At 24.3% G+C, this 22,883-nt stretch overlaps 1 protein-coding gene across 1 annotated transcript in view; it reads right to left on the bottom strand.

The window, feature by feature from the left end:
- LOC134833201 (neurogenic locus Notch protein) overlaps positions 1-22,883 on the bottom strand; it is an 89,559-nt gene that overhangs the window by 31,588 nt on the left and 35,088 nt on the right. The window contains exons 3-4 of the mRNA XM_063847441.1: positions 3,884-4,155; positions 3,623-3,824 (exon numbers count right to left, since the gene is read on the bottom strand). Coding sequence (XP_063703511.1) covers positions 3,623-3,824; positions 3,884-4,155 — 474 coding nt within the window. The remainder of the gene's footprint in view (positions 1-3,622; positions 3,825-3,883; positions 4,156-22,883) is intronic.

Here is a 22,883-nt window from a genome sequence, read left to right as displayed (position 1 = left end):
CGTTTTTTAAGTTTATTGTTTTTATATTAATTTAATTTTAAAAAAAATCGCAGATTTTATCGCACTGCCTTTCTCTAGTTAAACGGCAATAAGAACAACTAACGGATTTTTAAGTGATGTCATTAATTAGGTGAATTTTTGTCCTTACGACAAATTTTTTAAATGTTTTTTCGAGTTTAAATAAATAAATTTTAAAACTGAGTGAATAAAAGAAAAAAAGTTAATAGATGTAAAACATAAAAAATAGTAATAATATGTTTGAAAAAGTGTCGATCGTGTCGTTGAATAATTTTTTTTATTTTTATTTTGTAGTAAAAAATTGTTTGAAGAGGTAATTTCTTCGCGCGGTACAAATTTAAACATCAATTATAAAATAAAATGACTGTGGTGAACGATTCAATAGCCATGAATAATAATAATAAAAGAAAATAACTGACACAAACACAAAATCTTTTAAACACATCGCTTGCCTGTTTGGTGAACCGTGAACAAAAAATGTGCCAATAAGTTAAAAGTTTGTTTTGTGAAGGAAAGTCATAGAAAAGCAAGTAAGTTGTCAGTGATTTAATTTAAAATTTATTTTTAAATTGTTTTAAATAAATATTAAAACTTTAAAAAATGAGTTAAAATTTAATTTAATTTAAATAAATATTTAAATTTAAAAAAATTATTTTAAACTATTTTTAATTAATTTAAAAAAAAATAATAAATTAATTTATTTATTTAAATTAATTTAATTAAATTAATTTATTTTAATTAATTTATTTAATTATTGTATTTATTTTTTTATTATTTTTTATTTATTTATTTTTTTTGTTTATTCATCCATATCATTTCATAATTAATTATTTTAAAAAAAAAATATTTTTTTGGCAAAAAAATTACTTTTTATGAAATAAATTTAATGAAAAATAAATAAAGAGGAAATTTAATTGATTTAAAAAAAATTATCAAAATTAAATTATTTTTTTATTTGTTAAAAAATTTAATTTAATTTTTTTAATTTATTTAATTTTATCTGAAATATTTAAATTTAATAAATAAAAATTAAAAAAAAAATAAATTAAATTTTTTAATAAATATCAAATAAATAAATATTTTTTAAAATAAAAAAACAATAAATGAAGATTTGGTCAAAAATAAAAAAAACAAGAAAAAAATTCACACAGTCTATTTATGTAGACAACAATATGACAACAGCCTCAACAACTTTTGATTACTCCATTATTATTGTTTGTTTGTTTTCATTTCATTATTATAATAATTAAAAAAAATAAATAAATATTCAATTTAAATGCCAACAACGTAATATTATTACCATAAATTTTTTATTAATTAATTAATTAACAAGTTAGGTAATTTTTATTTATTTTACTTTTTTTATTTATGAGCCGTGTGAAAAAATTTCTTTGGTGAAAATGGTCACCTCACTTTCATGAATTGTCAATCAAAGTGTCGCAAAATTGTATCGCGAGGAAAAAACTGACCGCACTTGGCATCATGAATAACATTAATAAAACCGTCAATAAATGTCAAATATGCAGCAGCAGCAACAATGATAAAATGATTTTATAAAATAAACAATAAAAGGGAGCATCACATTATAATATCAAAGTGATTGTTAAATGAAATGCAAAAATGTCGGCAATCATTTGAGAGAGCGACGGCTTTCAAGTATGGAAGCGCGGGCAAAAAAAAAAGTTACGTTACGAAGAAGGAATTGGAAAATAATTGGAGAATAAATGAGAATTCCTTGTCTCTCGTTGCTGTGCTTTCTTGCACATTAAACTTGACTATTGCAAAAACAACAGGAGAAAAAAAAAAGCAGTCGACAACCATTAATTACTTTGCTGCTCTTCAACTCTCACATTATTCAGGGATAAGAAAAATTCATCCCAAAAAAAAAAAAACAAATGAAAAAAAAAATAAATAAGTAGGTGAATCAAGTACTTGACATGACGACTTTGCTCTTTTTTTCTTACACGCAAGACGCATGCATGTTAATAATGGACAAAACTTTTATTTTCTCGCATTTATTTGCAATTCAAACAAGACAAAGATTAATTCTGGTGTGCGTTTTCGTATCATTTGAACTTAACTTCACTCGTATCTAGAGTAAATTTTTAAATTATCTGTTGTTGTTTCGGATAATTACTACTTTACGTTCTTCGCAAGTTAAGCTCACTCAAGAAGTGATTGCTACTCTTTTTTTTAACAGGTAAAAAAGGTAAGATTTAAATTCGTATCAAAATAACATTAAAAAGCCATTTTGTTTTTTTTTTCAGGAGCTTCATGGACAGAATTTGGAAAGCTTGCAATTAATTCCAATTAATTCAAACCAAGCAAAAAAACTTTTTTTTTCAGGAACTCGAGGATCTGAAATCTTTTCCAATTAATTCAAACCAAGCAAAATTTTTTTTTCAGGAAGGATTTTGAAATCTTTTCCAATTAATTCAGACCAAGCATATAAACTTTTTTTTCAGGAATTCGAGGATCTTGAAATCTTTTCCAATTAATTCAAACCAAGCAAAAAAAATTTTTTTTTCAGGAACTCGAGGATCTGAAAATCTTTTCCAATTAATCCAAACCAAGCTTTAAAAAAGACGAAAAGATTCTTTTCACTTTCAGTCCTCCTTCAGAGAACTGCATTAATCAGTGTCATGGCCAGTCGCTGCATGTTCTGCCGTGTCTGTTAACATTTATGAAGATTTCATGAGACATAATTTGAATAATATCATGTACTTCATTAGCATAGACAAGGCACGAAATCAGTGCGCATGGAAATGAAACTCGACTTTTTTTATGCTAAAAGGCGACTGTGAGAGAATCTCTCGACTTTTCAAGCGTCGAAATATCAAATTTGGCCAGTTACTGCTTGAAACAATTAAATTGCATCAAAAACAAAAAATCTTATTTAATAAATTGTACTTTGCAAACAATGAGGCACAATGAGGTGAAAGAAGACAAGTTTATTGTTGCAGTTCTGTCTTGGCAAAAAAAAAACATGTTTGTTCAACATCATGTAAATTACAATGTTATGCCAAGTCGTCGCTGCTGCAACTGTCTCCGCAAGATTAAAACGTTCCTATTGTTTCTAGAAGAGACGCTGGCTTACGAAACTTTTCTATGACGAAAAGGGCTTGTTACTTGCTGAATTAGGTAATTAATATTTTTTTACCGACTGACAATGTTGCATCCATTTCACATGCTCTTTGGCCTCGTTTCAAAGATCATGTCATCATCGTTTACTGATCAATTTCTGTCAGTCAGACTACTTTCTTTCGACGACGGGTAAGAAGAGCGATGAAAAAAACAAAGAAAAACTAATTTTAGCAAGAGGCAACAATTTGATTGCTACCTGTAACAACATCAGGTCTCTTAACAGACAAAATCACGGCTGATGGCAAAATACGAAGCAAATGACACACGGAGAACACACAAAACATGAAATTAAACAATTTCATTCCACACGTTTTTCTGCCCATATTTGTTACTGCCGTTTTGCATTGGCAATTTTTCGTCTATTCTCTCTTGTGATTTTTTTTTACAATGCACTTAACATGCATGTTGCAAGAGTAATTTAATAGTTTAATCGTGAAAAAACACAAAATGTTTTACTTACTGGTACGATCCATGGGTATTGACGCAATTTCCGGCATTTTTGCAAGGATTTTTCTTGCATTCGTCGATATCCTCGCTGCAAGTTGCTCCTTTGAAGCCATCGGGGCAGTGACATTTGAAGTTGCCCTTTGGCATGGATTCGCACGTGGCTCCATTGCGACATGGCGATGAAGCGCACAGATTTTGTTTCTCACAATATTGGCCTGAAAAGTTGAATTTTTTTTATGAATTAATTGAAAAAAAAATTTCGATTGAAACTTACCTCCATAACCTTGTGGACAGGAACAAGTAAACTTCTCCAAGCTCTTTAAATTGCACGTGCCCCCGTTTTGGCATGGACTTGAGTCACATACATTCTTCACGGGAATCTCGCACAAGCTAGCGGTGAAGCCAATGGGACACTGACACGTGAAACTGGGCACTCCATCGCGGAAGGTAACGTCGCAGGTGCCTCCGTTCTGACAACGAGGCCCGGGACCCGATTGACAGGGGTTCGAGTATTCACAAAACTCGCCCACAAATCGAGAGGTACAACTGAAATTAGAAAAAAAATGTTAGAATTGAATTAAAAAAAATAAAAATTAAGCCAGAAGCTCGCCATCGTTGATTGAAATGATTGACATTGAAGTCATGCTGCTTTTGTAACAAGTCCCCATGATTCACAGCCATCGAAAAAGAGACGACCGCTATTAATTATATCAAAATATTTCTACAAAAAATAAAAAATAACATGGAGGTAATTCATCTTCGAATGTCCAAGCACACCACATCGCTCGATGCGATTGCAAACAAACAAACAAACAATCCGTTCACAATAATATTCAAGATTTATGTGACATATTTCGCTGTTCGAGATTTTTTTTTTCTTTTGCTTTTATTTCTTTGCTGCATCATTGCTGCAGTCCGCCAGCATATCATACAATGTAAAGGACCGTACACGAGAACAAAAATATAATAAAATAAATAAAGTTATGGACATGGTGCAACAAGCCAAAAAGTTTCATGCTGTGAAAAATTCCTGTTTTACAGCGACGCGTATTAATTCAGATTTATTGCGCATTTATCTAGGGCTCTAAGACCTTTTAATTCGGGCCAACGTAATGACTTCCGATCATTTTTCCAGTTGAATCCCTTAACTAATGATATTTATCATACTTGTCTCATTATATTCTCATTTATAAATATTTTTTTTTCTTCTCGGATAATAATCATAATAATAACACTTGAACCGCTTTTTTTTCACTATCCACTCCTCTCCTCATCATCATCTCTTTTATTTTTTAATAAACTTCGGTAAAAACTCCACGCACGTCGATAATTACTCCTCTCGCAGGTCATTACGACGTAACAACCCAGTTAAAAAAATTTTTGTTTAAGAAAAAAATTCAAAGGTAAGATTAAAGTAAAATAATAAAAAAATAAATGATTTCATTAATAAATTATTTTAATTTAAATTAAAAAAAATAATTTTATTTAAAAAAAAATTAATTTAATTTAAATTTAAAAATTTAAATTTTAATATTTAAAAAAATTTAAATTTTTAATTATTTTTTTTTATTTTAATTTATTTATTTTTTTATTATTTTATATTTTTTTTATTTAATAAAATTTATTTTAAATTTTTTATAATTATTTTATTTTTTTTTATTAATTATTTTAAAATAATAATTTTTTTATTTAATTTTATTTTTTTTTTAAATTTTTTTTCATTATTTGATTTTAATTTGTTTTAACAAAAATTAAAAAAATTAAAATTTATTTTAAATATTAAAATAATAAAATTTATTAAATAAAAAAATTAATTTATTAAAATAATATTAAAAATCATTAAATGTTTTTTTTTTCATTTCAGATCAAATTTTTCAAGGCAAAATTTGAATTTTTTCCAATTAATTCAAACCAAGCAAATTTTCAAGACTCAAGAATCAGAAAAAATTTTTTTGTAGAGTTAATCCAAACCAAGCATTTTTTAAAATAATTAAAAATTAAATTTTTAAATCAATTATTAAATTAATTTTTAATTAAATTAAATTAATAATTTATTTTGTTAATTTAAATTAAAAATATTTTTCCATAAAATTTCTAACTGGGCATGAACGGATTACAAAACAAATACAAGTGTTTTTCGTTCTATAAAATATTTGTATTTTTTTTTAATAATTTGAACAATGTTGATGGAGTAGATGAAGAGGTATTTAGTACCTACGCATCACGTAAAGAACACAAGAAACCCGAAAACCATGATATTTAATATCTGTGAGACAGGCAACGGAAGGAGGATTGTCATGTAAGTTTTACGTGGTTTGTGTGTGAAAAGAGTGAAAAAAATGACAAAGGTTTATTATTATTAATAATTTTTTTTTTAATAAAATAAGAAGACAAAAAGAAGCCTGGGAGCAAATTTTCGCAGGATTAAAAAAATTCTCAATCAAAGAAGCTTAAAAAAAATCGGCACAATATTGATGATTAAAACATGTTCGACAACTCAATTATTTTATGAGTATTTTAAAAAGAAGTGCCTAAGCAAAACACATTAGTTAAGTTCGAACGTCGTAATATTTAACAATAATAATTTTATGAGTATGTGTGTAACTTTTGTATAACATAAGACAATAAAATTTATTTGAACATTAAATATTTACGCTACAAAATGGGAGTGTTGTATACCTTTTTTTTTCGTCTACAACAACAACAACAACAACTACACAGAAATATTAGGATGAAACATGATTTTATCTTTGTTTCTTGTTGCTTTTTATTGACTCGGTCTGAAGTGTATTGAATGTATGTCGAACGTTGTTGTTGCTCTTGTCCAGACTTGAAGTCTAAATGCACTCAATAAATAAATTTTACTAAGCATTATTGGACAAAAGTCGTGAATTATCGTATGTTTCTATGTTGCAAACGCAAATTTTTAATCTTTACTACAATTTTATTTATAATAATGCATAAAAAGGAATAACGGTAAAATATGAAAATTGTTCGCGAAAGGAATAGCTGAGTCGCATTTTAGAATTTTAAAAGTTACAAAAATATTTTTGAATTTTTTTTTATTGAATTCTAATAAAATTCATACTATTTTATTCAAAAATAATTAATTTTATATAAAATAGTAAAAAAATAAATTTTATAAAAATTTTTACGTCAGATGGCGCTGTTAAAATTTTTAATAAAACCACAATTTTTAATTTTAAATTCAATAAAATTAACAGTAATTATTTCAAAATTATTAATTTTAATCAAAAATATCTTTAAAGTGCTAAAAAAAAAAATTTATCAAAATTTGTGACATTTTAACGTCAGATGGCGCTGTTAATTTTTTTTTTTAGTAAAAGCTCAATTTAAATGATAAATCCAACAAAGTTAACAATAATCGACTCAAAATGAATTAATTTTAATTAAAAATACCTTAAAACTGGTAAATAATGAGTTTTATAAAAATTTTGAAGTTAGATGGCGCTGTCAAAATTTTTATTAAAACCTCAATTTTTTATTTTAAATTCAATAAAATTAACAGTAATTATTTCAAAATTATTAATTTTAATCAAAAATATCTTTAAAGTAGTAAGAAAATAATTTAATTAAAATTTTAACAGCGCCATCTAACGTCAAAATTTTTTAAAAAGTTAAATTTTTTAATTTTTAAAAATATTTTATGCCACTTTCGATTAAAAATAATAATTTTTATACCAAATATGTTCAAAAAATGTCTTTTTAGTAAACACAGACAGACATATTTACTCAAAAAATGAAAAAAATGCACTTCAAAATTTTGCAACATTTCACACAAGAAGTCACAATGATGTTGCGAATGTGGGTGGATTTGCCCATTAACATTACAAGATAATTTTCTATTATTAAAAGGTATCTTATCTGTACCTATGTCTCTTTTGTGATTTTACGATCCGATAGGCAGACATGACATGAACCCTGTAAACTTAACTCCGCTAATGAATGCGCAGAAAAAAATGTACTTAACAAATTATTTGAATGTTTTTTAGTCGCTTCTGCCATTTCCAAATGAGCGTCATTATTTGTAAAAGAAAAAAAGATAGAGGTATCATCTTACTCCGCTTGTTAATTTTATTTTATGTTGAATTTGAAGCGATATCTGCGTAACACATGTCATAATTAATTCAAATGATAATTAACGAACGCTGAACAATGGAGACGATTGTCAACAAAAATTATCGTAATAATAATTTTTATTGTTACGAGCTCCATTTAATGACTGTTTATGAATGTTTTCATGAAAAGTATCTCCAACAACTCGACACTTGCGATAATTAAAATGTTTGTCACTCATTTACATATGTGGTGATACTTTGACTTTTTTTGTGTGTGAAAATTTTGATGATTTTACGAGGTGCTGAAGTTTTAATGTCATAATTTTCGAAAAATTTCTCAGGATTCGTCAGGTTCAAGTCAAAAACGAAGGCGGGAAGACATCTCTCAGATCCGTATCGCGTCCCATATATGAGAAAAAGTATCAATTGTGTCTGTCGCTGCGCACTCTCTAGACAACCAAATGGCAAATGATAAACGGTATTACATGCCTCAAGTAAAGTGTTAATATTATTCTTGTTAAAAGCCATATATTAAAAACAACACCCACATTAATTGCCAATTAATAACTTTAAGCGCTACGGTTTTCTCCGTAGTATAAGGGAAATGCATTTAATTGTCGGGTTGTCTGTTTTTTTTTTTCAAAAGTAACAACAACAACAACATTTAGCGGAGTGAGAGAGAGAAGAAAAAAAATGTTTTTTTCTTTATAATAATATAAAATACATCAGAAATACAATTTTATTGCCAGGTAAGTTGTAATAGAAGTAGTATTTTTTTGTCAGATAACTCTCGCGCAGTGGAGTTGTTAAAAGTAACTGATTGTATCAGTAGCACTTTAATGCTAAAGTCAAGATTATTTCATGATAATGTACGTCAAAATAGATCAAAATACTTTTATTGCTTGTTAATAGTTGATAATGAGTGAGTGTGGAAAATTGTCGCTGTGGTAGATTGTGAAAATTACATGTTTTGCGTTTTTTTGATGAATCCATACTGATTTTGTAACGCAATAACTCAAGTTTTGGTTTATGAATTAATTTACGGCTTTTTGTAAAAGGTTTGTTAAAACCATAAGAAGGTTTATGTATTGAAAAAAATTAAAAATTTACATTGAAACACATGAAAAATTGAAAATTTGTAATGCGATGTACATTGCATACCTCAAAGGGGCAAATTTTAAAAATTGGTATTTATTGCAAATTTTAGGTTTTTAAATTATTTATTTTTATACCATTTTTATAACATGATTAGTTGTTATTTTGTATAAAAATTAAAAAAATATAAATTAATTAATTAAATTAATTTTATAACATTAACTGAATCAAAATTAGTTAACTTATTCTTTAAAATTAAATTTAATATTTTTTTAATAAATTAATAATTAATTTAAATTTAAAAAAAATTAATTACAATTTTTTATTTAATTTTTTAATTAAATTAGGTATAAATTAATATATTATTTATTTTTGATTATTTTTATTTATTTTTTTTTATTTATTTTATTTATTTTTTTTTTTTATTATAAATAAAATTAAATAAATTAAATTATTTTAAATTAAAAATTATAAAATTTTATTTTATTAAAAAAAATTTAATTAATTAAATTTAGTTAATATAATTTATTATTTTTTTATTTTAATTTTTTATTAAAATTTTAATTAATTATATTTTTTAAAAATAAATTTTAGAGAAACAAATTTTTTTCACAGTCAATAAACTCAACAAGAACTACTTTTTTTGCTGTAATGTTAAGATTTAATTGATATTTGTACAGAAATTTTTTATGTCAACAATTTTTTTTTACCATTCGATAATTATTTTTCTAAAATTGTCTCATTTCCTGTCCCAAAATGTCTTATCTCTCATCGGATGAACATAAAAAAATGATAAATAATTTATTATTAAATAATTTCAAGTGTGCTTAGATGAGAAATGATTTATAACAACAACAACATGAACACCGAATGAAAATAAAAATAATAAAAAAAGAAAAAAAAAATAAAAAATATTTTTAACTAATTGACATTCAAACAAACAAGCATAAAAATATTAATGTTGATGCTGAATAATTTTTTTTTTATTTCATGTTTTTCTCTTTCTTTCATATTTACTTTTTTTTTACGGTGTGTGACAGATTTTAAAATAATTTTTTTTTCGACATCTGGACCGACATCGGATATTGCTTCATTAAACGAAATATTTAGAGAGAGACGGAATGTGTGAATTTTATGTCCCATGCAAAGTTTGACTTTCTTTGGAAGAAGATAGGACAAAAAAAAATAAACGCGAAAGAGATTGTGCTGACGACGATAATAATCGTGCACTCACTGTAAAAATTGATTATTTTTTTTGCTCTTCTTTTATTTCTTGTCGTTTTAGCTACCGGATAATAATAAAAAATGTACACAATAATAACAATGTAATAATAATGTGAAGTGACTTCTGTGTGCGATGCAAGCAAGAAAAAGGCAAGAAACGTTCTTGCGAGACACGAGAAACGCGTTTTGTTCTTAAAAAAGAGGCATATACGGAAAATTGTTGTCTGGCTACCTGCAGCGGTTGCGTTTCCTTCTTTTGTCTTGTGTTGTGCGTGTTGTTGTCGTCGATCGAACAATGCGAAAGGAGAGAGATGACAAAACAATGAGTTGCTGATCATTTTCGGGAGTCTTTTGTGTAATTTATTCATATTCGGAAAAAGGGATTGGAAATTTGCATAAAATGAACATTTAAATTTTGTCATGATTACGAAAGCAAGAAACTCTTGTCTAGACGAAGAAATTTCTTGAAAGAAACAAGAAAAAAAATTAATCATCAGGTACTAGGTAAAGAATTCCATTAAAAAATATAAAATCAAGCGTTATAATCGGAAACGTAACGCCATTCGTGCGTTCAGTTAATGATAAATAATTTTCAATAATGATCGTCCCGAGAACAGCATGATCATCATTCCGTACTTTATTGTTTTTTTTTACCGCGTTTAAAGTAAAAAATTTCCCTTGTATGAAATGAGGAGTACAAAAATGTGAAATTTTTAATTTTTTTGGGACTTTAATTAAATTTTTGAGACCTATAGTTTTATCAATTATTGAGAATTAATTCAAAAAGGGTTTAAAAAATATTTTTAAATTATGCAATTCAACTTGAGGAGTATATAATTAAGAAAATCATGAAAAATTAGAAAAATACCAATGAGGAGTATGAAAATGTGAAATTGAATAATTTTAAGGAAATTTTTAAATTATGAGGAGTATTAAATTTTAAAATGAGGTGTTTAAAAAAATAAAATTAATTTATAATAAATTTTTGGGATATGAGGAGTATGAAAATGAAATAAATTTTCCATGAGGAGTACGAAAATGTAAACTTTTAATATTTTCGGATTTTTTTTTTAATTTCTAAAGACTTTTAGTTAACCAATTAGTGAAAATTAATGGAAAAATTTATAAAAAGTTTCCTTAAAATGAGTTAGAAAACGAAAAGTTTTGAAATTTAATTCATACAAAATATTTTCAAATTACGCAATTTGAATTGAGGAGTATGCAATTGATTAAAAGCTTCGTAAATCATGAAAAATGAGAAAAAATACCATTGAGGAGTATGAAAAAGTAAAATTTTGCACTTAATAAATTCTAAAAGTTTTTTGAGGTGTATAAAATTGTAAAAAAATCGTATGAGGAGTACAAAATTGTAAAATTTTGTTTATTTTATTTTTTTTAAATTTTTTTGAGGAGAATGAAAGCTTTTAATCTTTTAAAAAATGATAAAAATTGTAATAAAAATATTCTTATGAGGAGTACAAAAATGTGAAATTAAATCTATCTGCAAAAATCAAAATGCAATAAAATTTGTTAAGCCTTAAAATTCAAGAAAAAATTTTCTCACGTAAATTTGTCATCTCTTCAAGTGCGAATCAAGTGATTTTCTCACAAAAACACACATGAGAGATGACAAAATCCACTTGATCGAAAACTCGTTAAAACAATAGATCTTCAAATTCAACAATTAGCATTGTTTTTGTCGTCCTCATTCACTTTCGAGATCACAACGTGCTCAATTGTGGATTTTTTTCCCATAAAAAAAAAACAAAAAAAAAATTGTCTCAAATCTGACATAAGCATGCAAAAAATGCTGCAATCTTTTTTGATTAATTATTTTTATCTCATCGGCATTTTTTTTTTGCTTTCTCCTTTTTATTTATTTTTTAACATGTTTTTTCGGCAATCCTACACCTTTTTCGCGGTAATTAACGAAGTGAATGGCAAAAAGGGGGCAGAAACATGAGAACACTGAGAGAATAGCTCACCGCTGAAAAAAAAAGACAAATCCCATTATGTGACGTGATGTTAGAAGACCGCAGCGCAGCACATTAATTACTGCATTTAGCTACGTTAATGTCATCATTAGTATGAAATAGGAAATTTTTTTATCATTAATTGAATCTCTCATGGGGATTCATTAGGAAATCATGTTTTTCTCCAGAGCTTCGAACTTTTGATCTTGCAACGAGACTCAATTAATTGCAGAAAAATGACAAATAATTAAAAAAAAATGCAGTTCGTGTTTTTTAATAATAATAATAATTGTAACGTAATATGCAAATTAAGCGGCGGCAGCGACATACGATATTTTTCATCAAACATGTTTCATTAAAAAACATTTGTTAAAATATAAATTTTATTGTTGCATGTTGCTACGACAACAACCGAGGAATGAATAATAATAATAATTGTGATCATAAATAATTGTTGTTATTAAGAAACGCTCGTTTGCCGGTATTGCTCGTTGGAGTTTAATTAATTAAATGTGACTTTTTTCTGCTGTGCGTGTCGTTTACTTGCCATTTTTGGCGAAAATCGATAAAAATAAATTCGAAAAAATTGTCCGGAAATTACTGTAGCATGACATGCCAAAAGCAAAATTTAATCCCCACGAAAACAAGATGAGATTATAAATGATCAAAAATATGAATAATGAGCTAATAAAACATCATAAAAGCAGATTTGGTGCGATAAATGACGAACTAACACAAACACACACGAAAGACTTGAATGAAAGATGAAGAAACGAATTTTTTTTCTATTCTCGTTCGTTTTTTTTTGGGTTTGTCTCTTAATAAATTTTTTTTGTTAATAATTTAGATCATCCCTTGGGTCATCTACAAAAAAAAATCCGATAAAGTTGTATTTTTTAAGAGATTTCGACAGATCGCCAATCACGATATCAATCAATGTCTTTTCTTCACGTGTGCATTGTAATTACGGAGATTTATCAAAAAATTTTCTTTTTTTGAATAAAAAATTTTAATGCAAGAAAAGAGGTGTTGATACTTGACCAACGTAACCAAGCTGTTGTATGCGTCAGAAATAAAAAAAAGTCATGTTAACACCTGTTGGTCGGGTGTTTCTTCAGATGCCATTTAAATATTTATTATCAAAAAAAAAAATAAAAAAAAAATGAACGCGACTTTGATTCATTTTGTGGATTAGACGTGACACTTTGAAGCGATTTCCGTTTGATCGATCAAGGATGTTCAAATTTTTGATCTCACAAATTTTGGCACAAATTAAAAAATTAAAAAAAAAAAAAACAGTTCAATAACATCACGAATTAGAACTAAATTGATGAACGGTTTTTTTGTTGGTTTCTCGTAAGTATGAGGATTATAATAAATTAACAAAAAAAATCTGAATTTATAATTAATTATTTATTAATAATGCGGCTTAGTTTGTTTCTTCTTTGGTTTCTCAACTGGTCAAAGAATTAACTGGTTATGTGAAGTCAGTGTTGTTGGGAAGTTTTGAGTTTGTGAATTTTTTAATATATTTTTTTTATTTTAACCATTTGTTAATTTTTTTAATTTGTACAATTTTTTCTGTACTAATTTAAATAAAAATAAAATAAAATTAAATTAAATCAAATAATAATTAAATAATTAATTTTAAATTATAAATTAATTTAATTTTTTAAAATTTTTATAAAAAATTAAAAAAAAAAAAAAAAAATTATAAAAATTAATTTAAAATTAAATAAATAATTAATTTTAAATTATTAATTTGATAAATTATTAATTAATTTTAATTTTTAATTATTAAAATTTTTTTTATAAAAAATTAAAAAAAAAAAAAAAAATAATTTAAATTTCTTTTCAAAAAGCCTTTAATAAAAACTAAAGCTTAAGAAAGATTTTAAAATTAATTATTTATTTTTTTTAGATTTTTAACAGTATAACAAAAAAATCTGTTATACCCAACTGTTATAAAAATTTCATTTTTTTCTTTAATAAATTAAAATTTATTTAATTATTTAATAAAATAATTTCTTTAATTAAGATTTAATTATTTTATGTGGTTTTCTGAGCAAAAATTTAAGAAAAAATTAAATTTTTGATTTTTAAAAAATATGTTCAGCTAAAAAAATTTTATAAAGTGTTATAAACTGTTATACTGTTATAAAAATTTTTAAATTATTTTAATTTTATTTATTTATTTTTTATTTATTTTTTTTTTAAAATTAAATCGCAAGTAACTATCGGACTACTTAGAAGAAGTTCATTACTCCCACTTTAAAAAGGCTTATCTACCAAGCAAACTAGGCATTCAATTATGCTAAAACGCTACAATATTCCCATCAACCATCCCATATTTATTTACTGGCTATTCTAAACTTTAGCTGAACAATGTAATAAACAAAAATATCGTTTCAAGAGTCAAACGCGCGGAGAGAAAGAGAGAGAATAGAGAAGTTTCAATGTAAATATTGATTAGATTAGCATACATTAGCGCAGCTTTATTCCTATTATACGATATTTTTACATGAGATTATTTACATAAAAGTAATAAAAATAAAATAAACTCTTGGACTCGGAGTTCAAGTTATCTCAAGTAGAATAAAAGACAAAAAAAAAATATCTCTGGTCGTAATCGGATTTCGATGAAAACACGCGTGCTACAGAACAAATCTATTTTTTTTTTAGTTTAATAACCCTTCGTACAACTGTCATATTTTTTTTAATAATAATCTGGCTTAAAGTATAATTTATCGAACTATCGAGACATGGCAGCGTGGAGGAGGAGAGGATCCAGCGAAAAAAGTAAAAAAAAATTGAGCAAAAATATGGAAACACCTTCCAATAATATTGATTTATTGCTGATGTTTTATTGTATTTGTGTGGGTATTTTGCATAAATTTTTTATACAATTTTTTTTTGCTTTAGTTCTATAGATTCGAAAGGCACAACAAGAAGAAGTTGGAAACTAATTTATTGAAACAAGTTTAAGTCTTGTATGTAAATGTAATTTACAGAGGAAGAACCTTAAATAGTCACAAAAAGACGTGCTACTCGTTCTTTTGAAGCTGGAGCAATGAGAAAAAAATATTTCAATTAATCCAAACCAAGCTAAAAAATTTACAAAAATTATGAAAAATATTTTAAAATAATTTTGAGTTAAAGTAAAAAGTCTTTTGAATTTAGTTTAATTTTTTTACCGCATTTCAATTTTTTTTAAATTTTTTTTGAAAATTAAGTTAAATGTTTTAATTTAATTAAATAATTATAAATTTAAATTAAATTTTAAATAAATTAATTTAAATAATTAAATAATTTTAATTAAAATTATTAAATATTTTTTAATAATATTTTTATTTTTTTTGAATTAATTAAAAAATTAATTTTTTATTTTTAATTTAAAAAATTTAAAAAAAAATTAAAAATATTTAATTCAATTAAAATTTTTTTATTTAATAATTTATTTTAAAATTAAAAAAAAAATAACTAAATTTTTAAAAATAATTATTTATTATTAATTAATTAATAATTATTTTATTATTTTTTATTTAAAAATTTTGTTATTTTTTAACTTTACTTTTTGAGTTATTCTAAACTTTTTCAATTTAAAAAATTTTTTTTACCGTTCCTGCCTCAATCTACATAATTTTCTAACTCATGCCTATCTAATTCCGTATCACATTAAATTATTCAATTAATTTTCGAGAGGCATGCACGAGTGACTATCGTTATAATACAATTTCAACAAACAATCAAGTTCATTCCCCGAGAACATTACATGACCTAACCTCAGTGTCCCTTCTGTAATTTCTCTCTTTTTATTACCAATATTATTATTAATAATAATTTTTTCGTTGTTGTGATTGTCACTCAAAAAAAAAATGGTGTTAAGTGTTTTGATTTAACATTATTTTTTTTTCGGTAGTTTTTTGTTTGTTAGCAAGAACAAGAAAAAAAAATCGTTGAGTGCTATAAAGAAATACAAACAAAAAATTATGCTGGTAGATTCAATGACCCGCCATACGTGACCATGTAAGAATGTTCCAACATACTTCAACTATTTAACATCATAATCATAATAAACTTTATTTATTAGTAATATTTTACAAGAAAAAAAAATTCTATTATGCGATGTCTTTAAAAATTTTTACCATGAACTTCTTTGTGGTTTTTTGTTTTGTGCTCAAGTGCTTCTGTCTTCATCACAACTACATTTTTTTCCTATCACATACGAGTCGAGTATAAATTAACTGGCACGTAAGTTATAATAGGGATAGATGTCATAGTTGCTGCTGCTGCTGCACGCACGATAGCAAGAGAGAGCGCAATAATGATGATGATGATTGTGAAACACAAGACTAATAAACTTGAAATGATGAAAAAATATCATATTTCTTGGGTTTCTGAGGTGTTCTTGTTCTGTTTATTCTTATTTTTAACATACTTTTATGGCAGCATCGAGTTGAAATCTTACGATATTCATGATAGGAGATGGAGAAAAAAATTGTTGAAACGAGATTTTTCTTCTATTTTAGTGTTTTAATAACACTTTGACGACAGAATATTAATGCAATAAATCATATTTTTATATGTTCATTAATAATAATAATGTAATATTTATCATTAAAGGTGCTGGCTTGATCCAGAATTTGAACATTTTTTAGTTTTAAAATAGGCTTGAGGAGTATAAAAATGTAAAATTTTGATTAATTTTTAATTTTTAAACAATTTTATTTTTTTTAAGTAATCTTCAGGAGTACAAAATTGTGAAATTTTTATGATTTCTTTAATTTTCAATAAATTTTTAATAACTTGAGGAGTACAAAAATGTGAAAATATAATTAATTTTTAATTTTTTTAAATAAATATCTTCTGAGGAGTATTAAATTGTGAAATTTGAGTTGAATTTCAAGGTAAAATATTAATAGTTTTATTTTTCAACAATTTTTGCCTATAGTTAAAACCTTAATAATTTTTTACATTTTTTTAAAGTTTTTGTCTTAAAAACATTTTGAGGAGTACAAAAATGTGAAAATTTTTATTAATTTTTTTGCTTTTTTGTCTTTTGGTTTTTGAAAACGTAAAGATTTTATTGATCTATAAAAAATTTACGAATTTAACTTTAAAATTTAGCCTTGAAAAGATCTTGAGGAGTACAAAAATGTGAAATTTTATTATTTTTTAAAATTATTTTTGTTTAAAAAAGTAATGAGGAGTTCAAAAAGGAGAAATTCTTATTAAAATTCAATATTCCAACAAATCTTTGATTGTAAAATAAACATGAAGAGTACAAAATTTAAAATTTTTAATAATTTTAACAACATTAAATTATAAAATTCAGCCTTAAAATGATATGAGGAGTACAAAAATGTAAAAAAACATTAAAATTCCATAAAAATCAATTTAAAAAAGCGACACTTAATGTTAATGGAATTTCCTCCATTCTTCAGTTTCTCATTGGGCATGACGCACATTTTGCATCATTTTGATAAAAAAAAATAAATAAAAGGTAAGAAAAATATTCTTTTTTACATTGAAAAAGATAATCTACCCACATATTAAAAGAAATATATTTTGCATGCCATTTTTATTTTATTTCACTGAAGCAAGCCGGATAAAAATTTTCTGAATTGAATTTTTTTTGACAATTTTCCAAAAACAACAAAAAGAAAGTCCGTCAAAACGGCAATTTTTCTCATTAAATCGTAACATCACGTATCGTTTCATATATTTTTCTGTGCATTTCTATATAAATAAATGTAAACGTAATAATAACCGTTACGTTTTATATTTATTTATCGCATAAATCATTGCCGCCTTGCGATATGCATTTTTATGCGTTTTATCCATTCATTCATCGGCCACATTCTTCTTGTTGTTTTTATTATTATATTTTATTAATGTACTTTCGCGAATTGTATTTTTTTAATTGTGTGAGTTTTTTTTTTAATTTTAATTTTAGGCAATAAAAAATCTGATCTGATCTGATGACGAATGATGAGTAATTAACCTCAATTAATTCTTTTTCGATAATTAATTTTTTTCTTTTTTTTTTTTTTAAGAAAATCGTAAAGGAATTTTTTTGGTAAAGACAATGTTGCAAAGTTCTTAAAAAAAAAATAAAAAAAATAAGAAAGTTAAACAGGTTTAAAATAAAATTGCCTCTGGCTGTTCGTTGGATCGTAGCTGATAAGCGGGCACGGCTAGAACAATGCGTGGGACGATCGCGCAAAAAAAAAAAAAGCTTTTAAAATATTAATAACAACAATGCTTTCAGGTAAGTGGTCACACCCATTTTTCACTCACTTCATATGTTCAACTGTATAAATTGTTGTCTTTTAATCCCTTTTTACATTCTTTTTATTTAATGCTTTATCTGTAATTTTTCGCTATGTGTTCCTCCAGAGATTTATTGCTGTTTTTTTAAAGAGATTTGATTTTTTTAAGGTGTAGCGACAAAAAAAAGTAAACAAATCAATATCATATTTATCACGATTTTGTTCTAAGTAAACCGTTAAAGAGATTAATATTAATTATAAATTTTAAATGCCTTGCCTCTATTGTTGCTTACTTCGCTGTGTTAGAACAAAATCATAAGAATTATTTTTTTTTGCTAAACACCTACTCAGTAACATATAAAAATACATAGGTACAAAAGACCAACGTAATGTATAAAATATAAAATAATAATAATAAAAAATGTTTTATGATCATTACTATTGATTGTAATCCCATGTTTATGGTGATACATGCATCATCATCGTCTTGCATTAAAATGTATTTATTGTAACTTCGATTTATACATTTTATTGTTATTGATTCTTCGATTGTAAATTTTTGTCGATCGTAGATGAGGATGATGATGAGTTAATCATAAAATTCATCTATTTCGAGAAAGGTCAAGAACATGGAAGGTTGTTGACCTAAAAATCGTCGCAATGGAAGTTTATCAATTTTTTCGATCGAAATCAATTATCATTAGGAGATTGCAGTGATTTACGCTATTTTCATGCTTTGCATTATCGGAGGTCTATAGAATCAAATTTATATGCGAATTTGATTTTTTTCAAGAAAAATGGATTTTTGTTCGTAAAATTGTCTGTCTCTTAAAATAATTTAAAATAAATTTGTTAAAAAAATTAATTTTTTATTATTTAATTTTTTTTAACATTTATTATTATTTAAATAAAAATAAAATATTTAAGTTATTAATTTTTAATTAATTTTATTAAAATTAATATTTTAAAATTAAATAAATTAATTTAAAATAAAAAAAATATTAAAAAAATAATTAAAATATTTAAAATTTAATTAAAATATTAATTTGAATTAATTAAAAAAAAAAAATTTTCGATTTAATTTAATTTAATAAAAATATTTTAAGTACTTAATTTAATTTGAAATAATTTATTTTTAATTAATTTAAATAATTTAATAAAAATATTATTTAAAATAATTTTTTATTTAATTAATTTTAATTAATTTAATTTTAAATTAAAATTTTAAAATTAATTTTAATTAAAAATAATTATTTTTATTTATTTTTTATTTAAAATTAATTATTTAAAATTAAAAATTAAAAATTAATTAAAAATTCAGAATAAAATATTTAATTTAATAAAAGAAATATTTAATGAAAAATAATTTTTTTTAATTTAATTTAAAAATAAAAATTATTTAATTTTAATTTTTTTAAAATATTTAAATTAATAAATTTTTTTTTTAATTTAAAATAAATATTTAAATCAAATTAATTTAAATTACTAATTTGGCAGTAATTTAATTTAAAATTTTTTTATAAAAATTTAAATTAAAAAATTTTATTAATTTTTGAAATTTTAATTATTAAAATAAATTTTAATTAAAAATAATTATTTTTAAAAAAAAATTATATTGAAATTAAATTAAATAAAATTTATAAAATAATTAATTTTAATTAAAAAAAAGCGATTTTTAAAAATTTTACTAAAACTTTTTTTTCATCAACAGGTTCTTGAGGAAATAAAACGAAGAAAAGAACCTGCAATAGGCATCTAAATACGACGAAGAATAAGCAAGAATCAGGTAAAGAGTGTGATATTTATTTTATAGCCGGTGATTTACGTGAAAAATGTATATTTTTACATAAAAACACACCAGGGAGCCCTTTATTGCACAAGTAATTGAACAGAAAAAATTACCATTCCTCGTTCTAATGAGGTTTCTCGCTTACTCTATCATTTGATTTCCATTCGAGAAAAAAAAACAGGACATGCCCTGCCCACGTCGTCTCTCGCGCATGAATGATACCAATTTTCAGCATTCATTAATAATAAAATGTATTCGAAATAAATAAATTGAATGCGCACTTGAACGGTATTTATCATGATAGGAGATTAATTTATCAAGTCCGAAAATGCGAGACATTTGATTTATTTCAACTGGAGTACTTTATATTATTATTGGGCAAGTACATGACAAATTTAAGCCAGCGAGAAATTTATTGATTTCTCTCTTTACAAGCGATTGCGTTCAGTCTTAGTCATAAACTGGCATTTCCCGTACTTACATGAGGTACGCGGCACTTATCAATAAATCCAATCATAAAAATGATCACTTTTCAAAATGACTCGTGGTTCGAATCTCACAAGCTAAATCAAGAAGTCATGATTATTTTTTCGATGTATCTCATGATGAACACGATGATGATGATGGGGAATTGATGGAATGTTAGAAAGAAGTAAAACAAACGAACGAAAAAAAAATCAAAAAGCGAGAAAGAGAAAAGTAAATAATAATAATAAATGATTGGGAAAAGACAAAAGGGATCGAAATAGAACCGGTTCTCGTTCGATGTTGGATGCACGAAAAATGCAGTAGCACCATCATCCGAGGCATGCGTTATTTGGACAAGACTGTCACAATAATTACGGTTGAGATGTGAAAAGTAAATATCTTGCGATCGACAGTTTGTCCAGTTTGTGCTTATTGGCGCCGCCGAAGACTTTTGAAGAACTTTAGAAAAAATATATTTGGAACGGATGCCGTTATCTTTATAATTCCTCATAAATTTAAATTTTATTTCAGGTAAGTATGCAAAAATATTTTTATTTTTTTTACAAAAAAATTTAGTAACCGAGTTGATATTTTTTTCAGGCGCTGTAGACCGAAATTAAATTAAATAAAAATAATTTAATAATAATTTATAAAAAAAAATAATAATTAATTAATAATTTTTTAAACAATTATTAATTAATTAATTATTAAAATTATTTTTAATTTTAATTAAATTTAATTTAATTTTTTCATTTAATTTATTTATTTGTAATAATTTATTTATTTTTAATTTTTTTTTTGTTTATTTTTTTTTAATTTTTTTTTAAATAATTTTTTATTTTAATTAAAAAAGATAATTTCCTTGAAAAAAATATTTTTATTTTAAATTTGAACATAAAAATTAATCAACTGGGTTTTTGAGTGAAAAAAAATACTAATTATTGAATAATTAATTAATTATTAAAAATTTTTATTATTATTAATTTTTATTTAATTTAATTTATTTTTAATAATTTATTTTAATAATTTTTTTTTAAAGAAATTATTAAAAAAATATTTTTATTTTAAATCGATGCTCAGATTTAACTGGATTTCTGAGTCAAAAAAAATAATAATTATTTAATAATTAATTAATTATTAAAATTTTTTATTATTATTAATTTTTATTTAATTTAATTTAATTTAATTTAATTTTTTTTAAATTTTTTATTTTAATTTATTTATTTTTTTTTATTTTTTTTAATAATTTTTTTTTTAATTAAAAAAGGAAATTATTAAAAAAAATATTTTTATTTCAAATCTGAGCATAAAAATTAATCAACTGAGTTTCTGATTCGAATAAATACTAATTATTGAATAATTTATTATTAATAATTATTATTATTAATTTTTATAATAATTAAATTAATTATTAATTTTTTACTTAATTTTTTTTAAATATTTTTTTTAATTAAAAAAAAGAATTTATTAAAAAAAATTACTCAAGCCCAAAAAATTTAAATCCGTCACTGAACCATTCGACCGCTGAAATACCGAATTGAGGGCAATTAGTACCGCACTGCATATTTTTTAACTTTATCGCTTATCAATAAAAAAAAATGTCAAGCTGCAAAAAATTTTTTTGTGGGCGTTATAAATATATTTTTTCATTCAATTTTGTGTCACCTTGAATGAACGACCATCCCTGGTCAAAAAAAAAAAAAAATTAAAAAAATAATCCGCTTATGTCGAGTTCTTTGAGAAAACGCAAAAAAGTAAATAATAATGATGATAAGACAATCGAAATCGCATAAATTTTGCATGCAAGTTACTTTGCGTTTTCTTTTAAAGTTATAGATAAAGAGCTTTGTTAGACTTTTGTGCGCGACTTTTATCAACTAACTCCATTATTATTCTGTTTCATCTCTTTTTTCACGTTAAACGCAATATAAACACACGCACACACACACACACGAAAGAGACCATTAATATTTTGTTGTTTTTTATTATATTCCATTATATATTTTTTTTTATTTTTAATAATAATCCGGTTTTCAGTGTTCATTCGCTTTGCTTGTTTTGTTATTATCTTTTAAATGTTTATACAGCAATTTTTGTACGAAAAAGATTTTTTTTTCTCTTAAAAAATTTTTTTTTGCGTTAAAAGCCATATGATATAATTTCAACTTGTTGTCGTGTGACATACGGTGTAAAATTTTGGACAATTCAGAACAAGTTTTTTTTATCGTGTTTGTGTTTTACTGTCCAGAACACTGGTCAAAGCGCATTGTTTCATTCAAAAACACTAAAAGTGATTTTTTTTATTTTTTTTCGCGAAAAAAGACACAAAAACACATAAAAAGAGCAGTGACTTTTTTTTTAAATTATGACGAAA

This window comes from Culicoides brevitarsis, chromosome 3 (assembly GCF_036172545.1).
Source record: "Culicoides brevitarsis isolate CSIRO-B50_1 chromosome 3, AGI_CSIRO_Cbre_v1, whole genome shotgun sequence".
NCBI lineage: Eukaryota > Metazoa > Arthropoda > Insecta > Diptera > Ceratopogonidae > Culicoides > Culicoides brevitarsis.
Note: the sequence above shows the minus strand (reverse complement) of the source record. Positions and strands in the feature narration are given on the sequence as shown.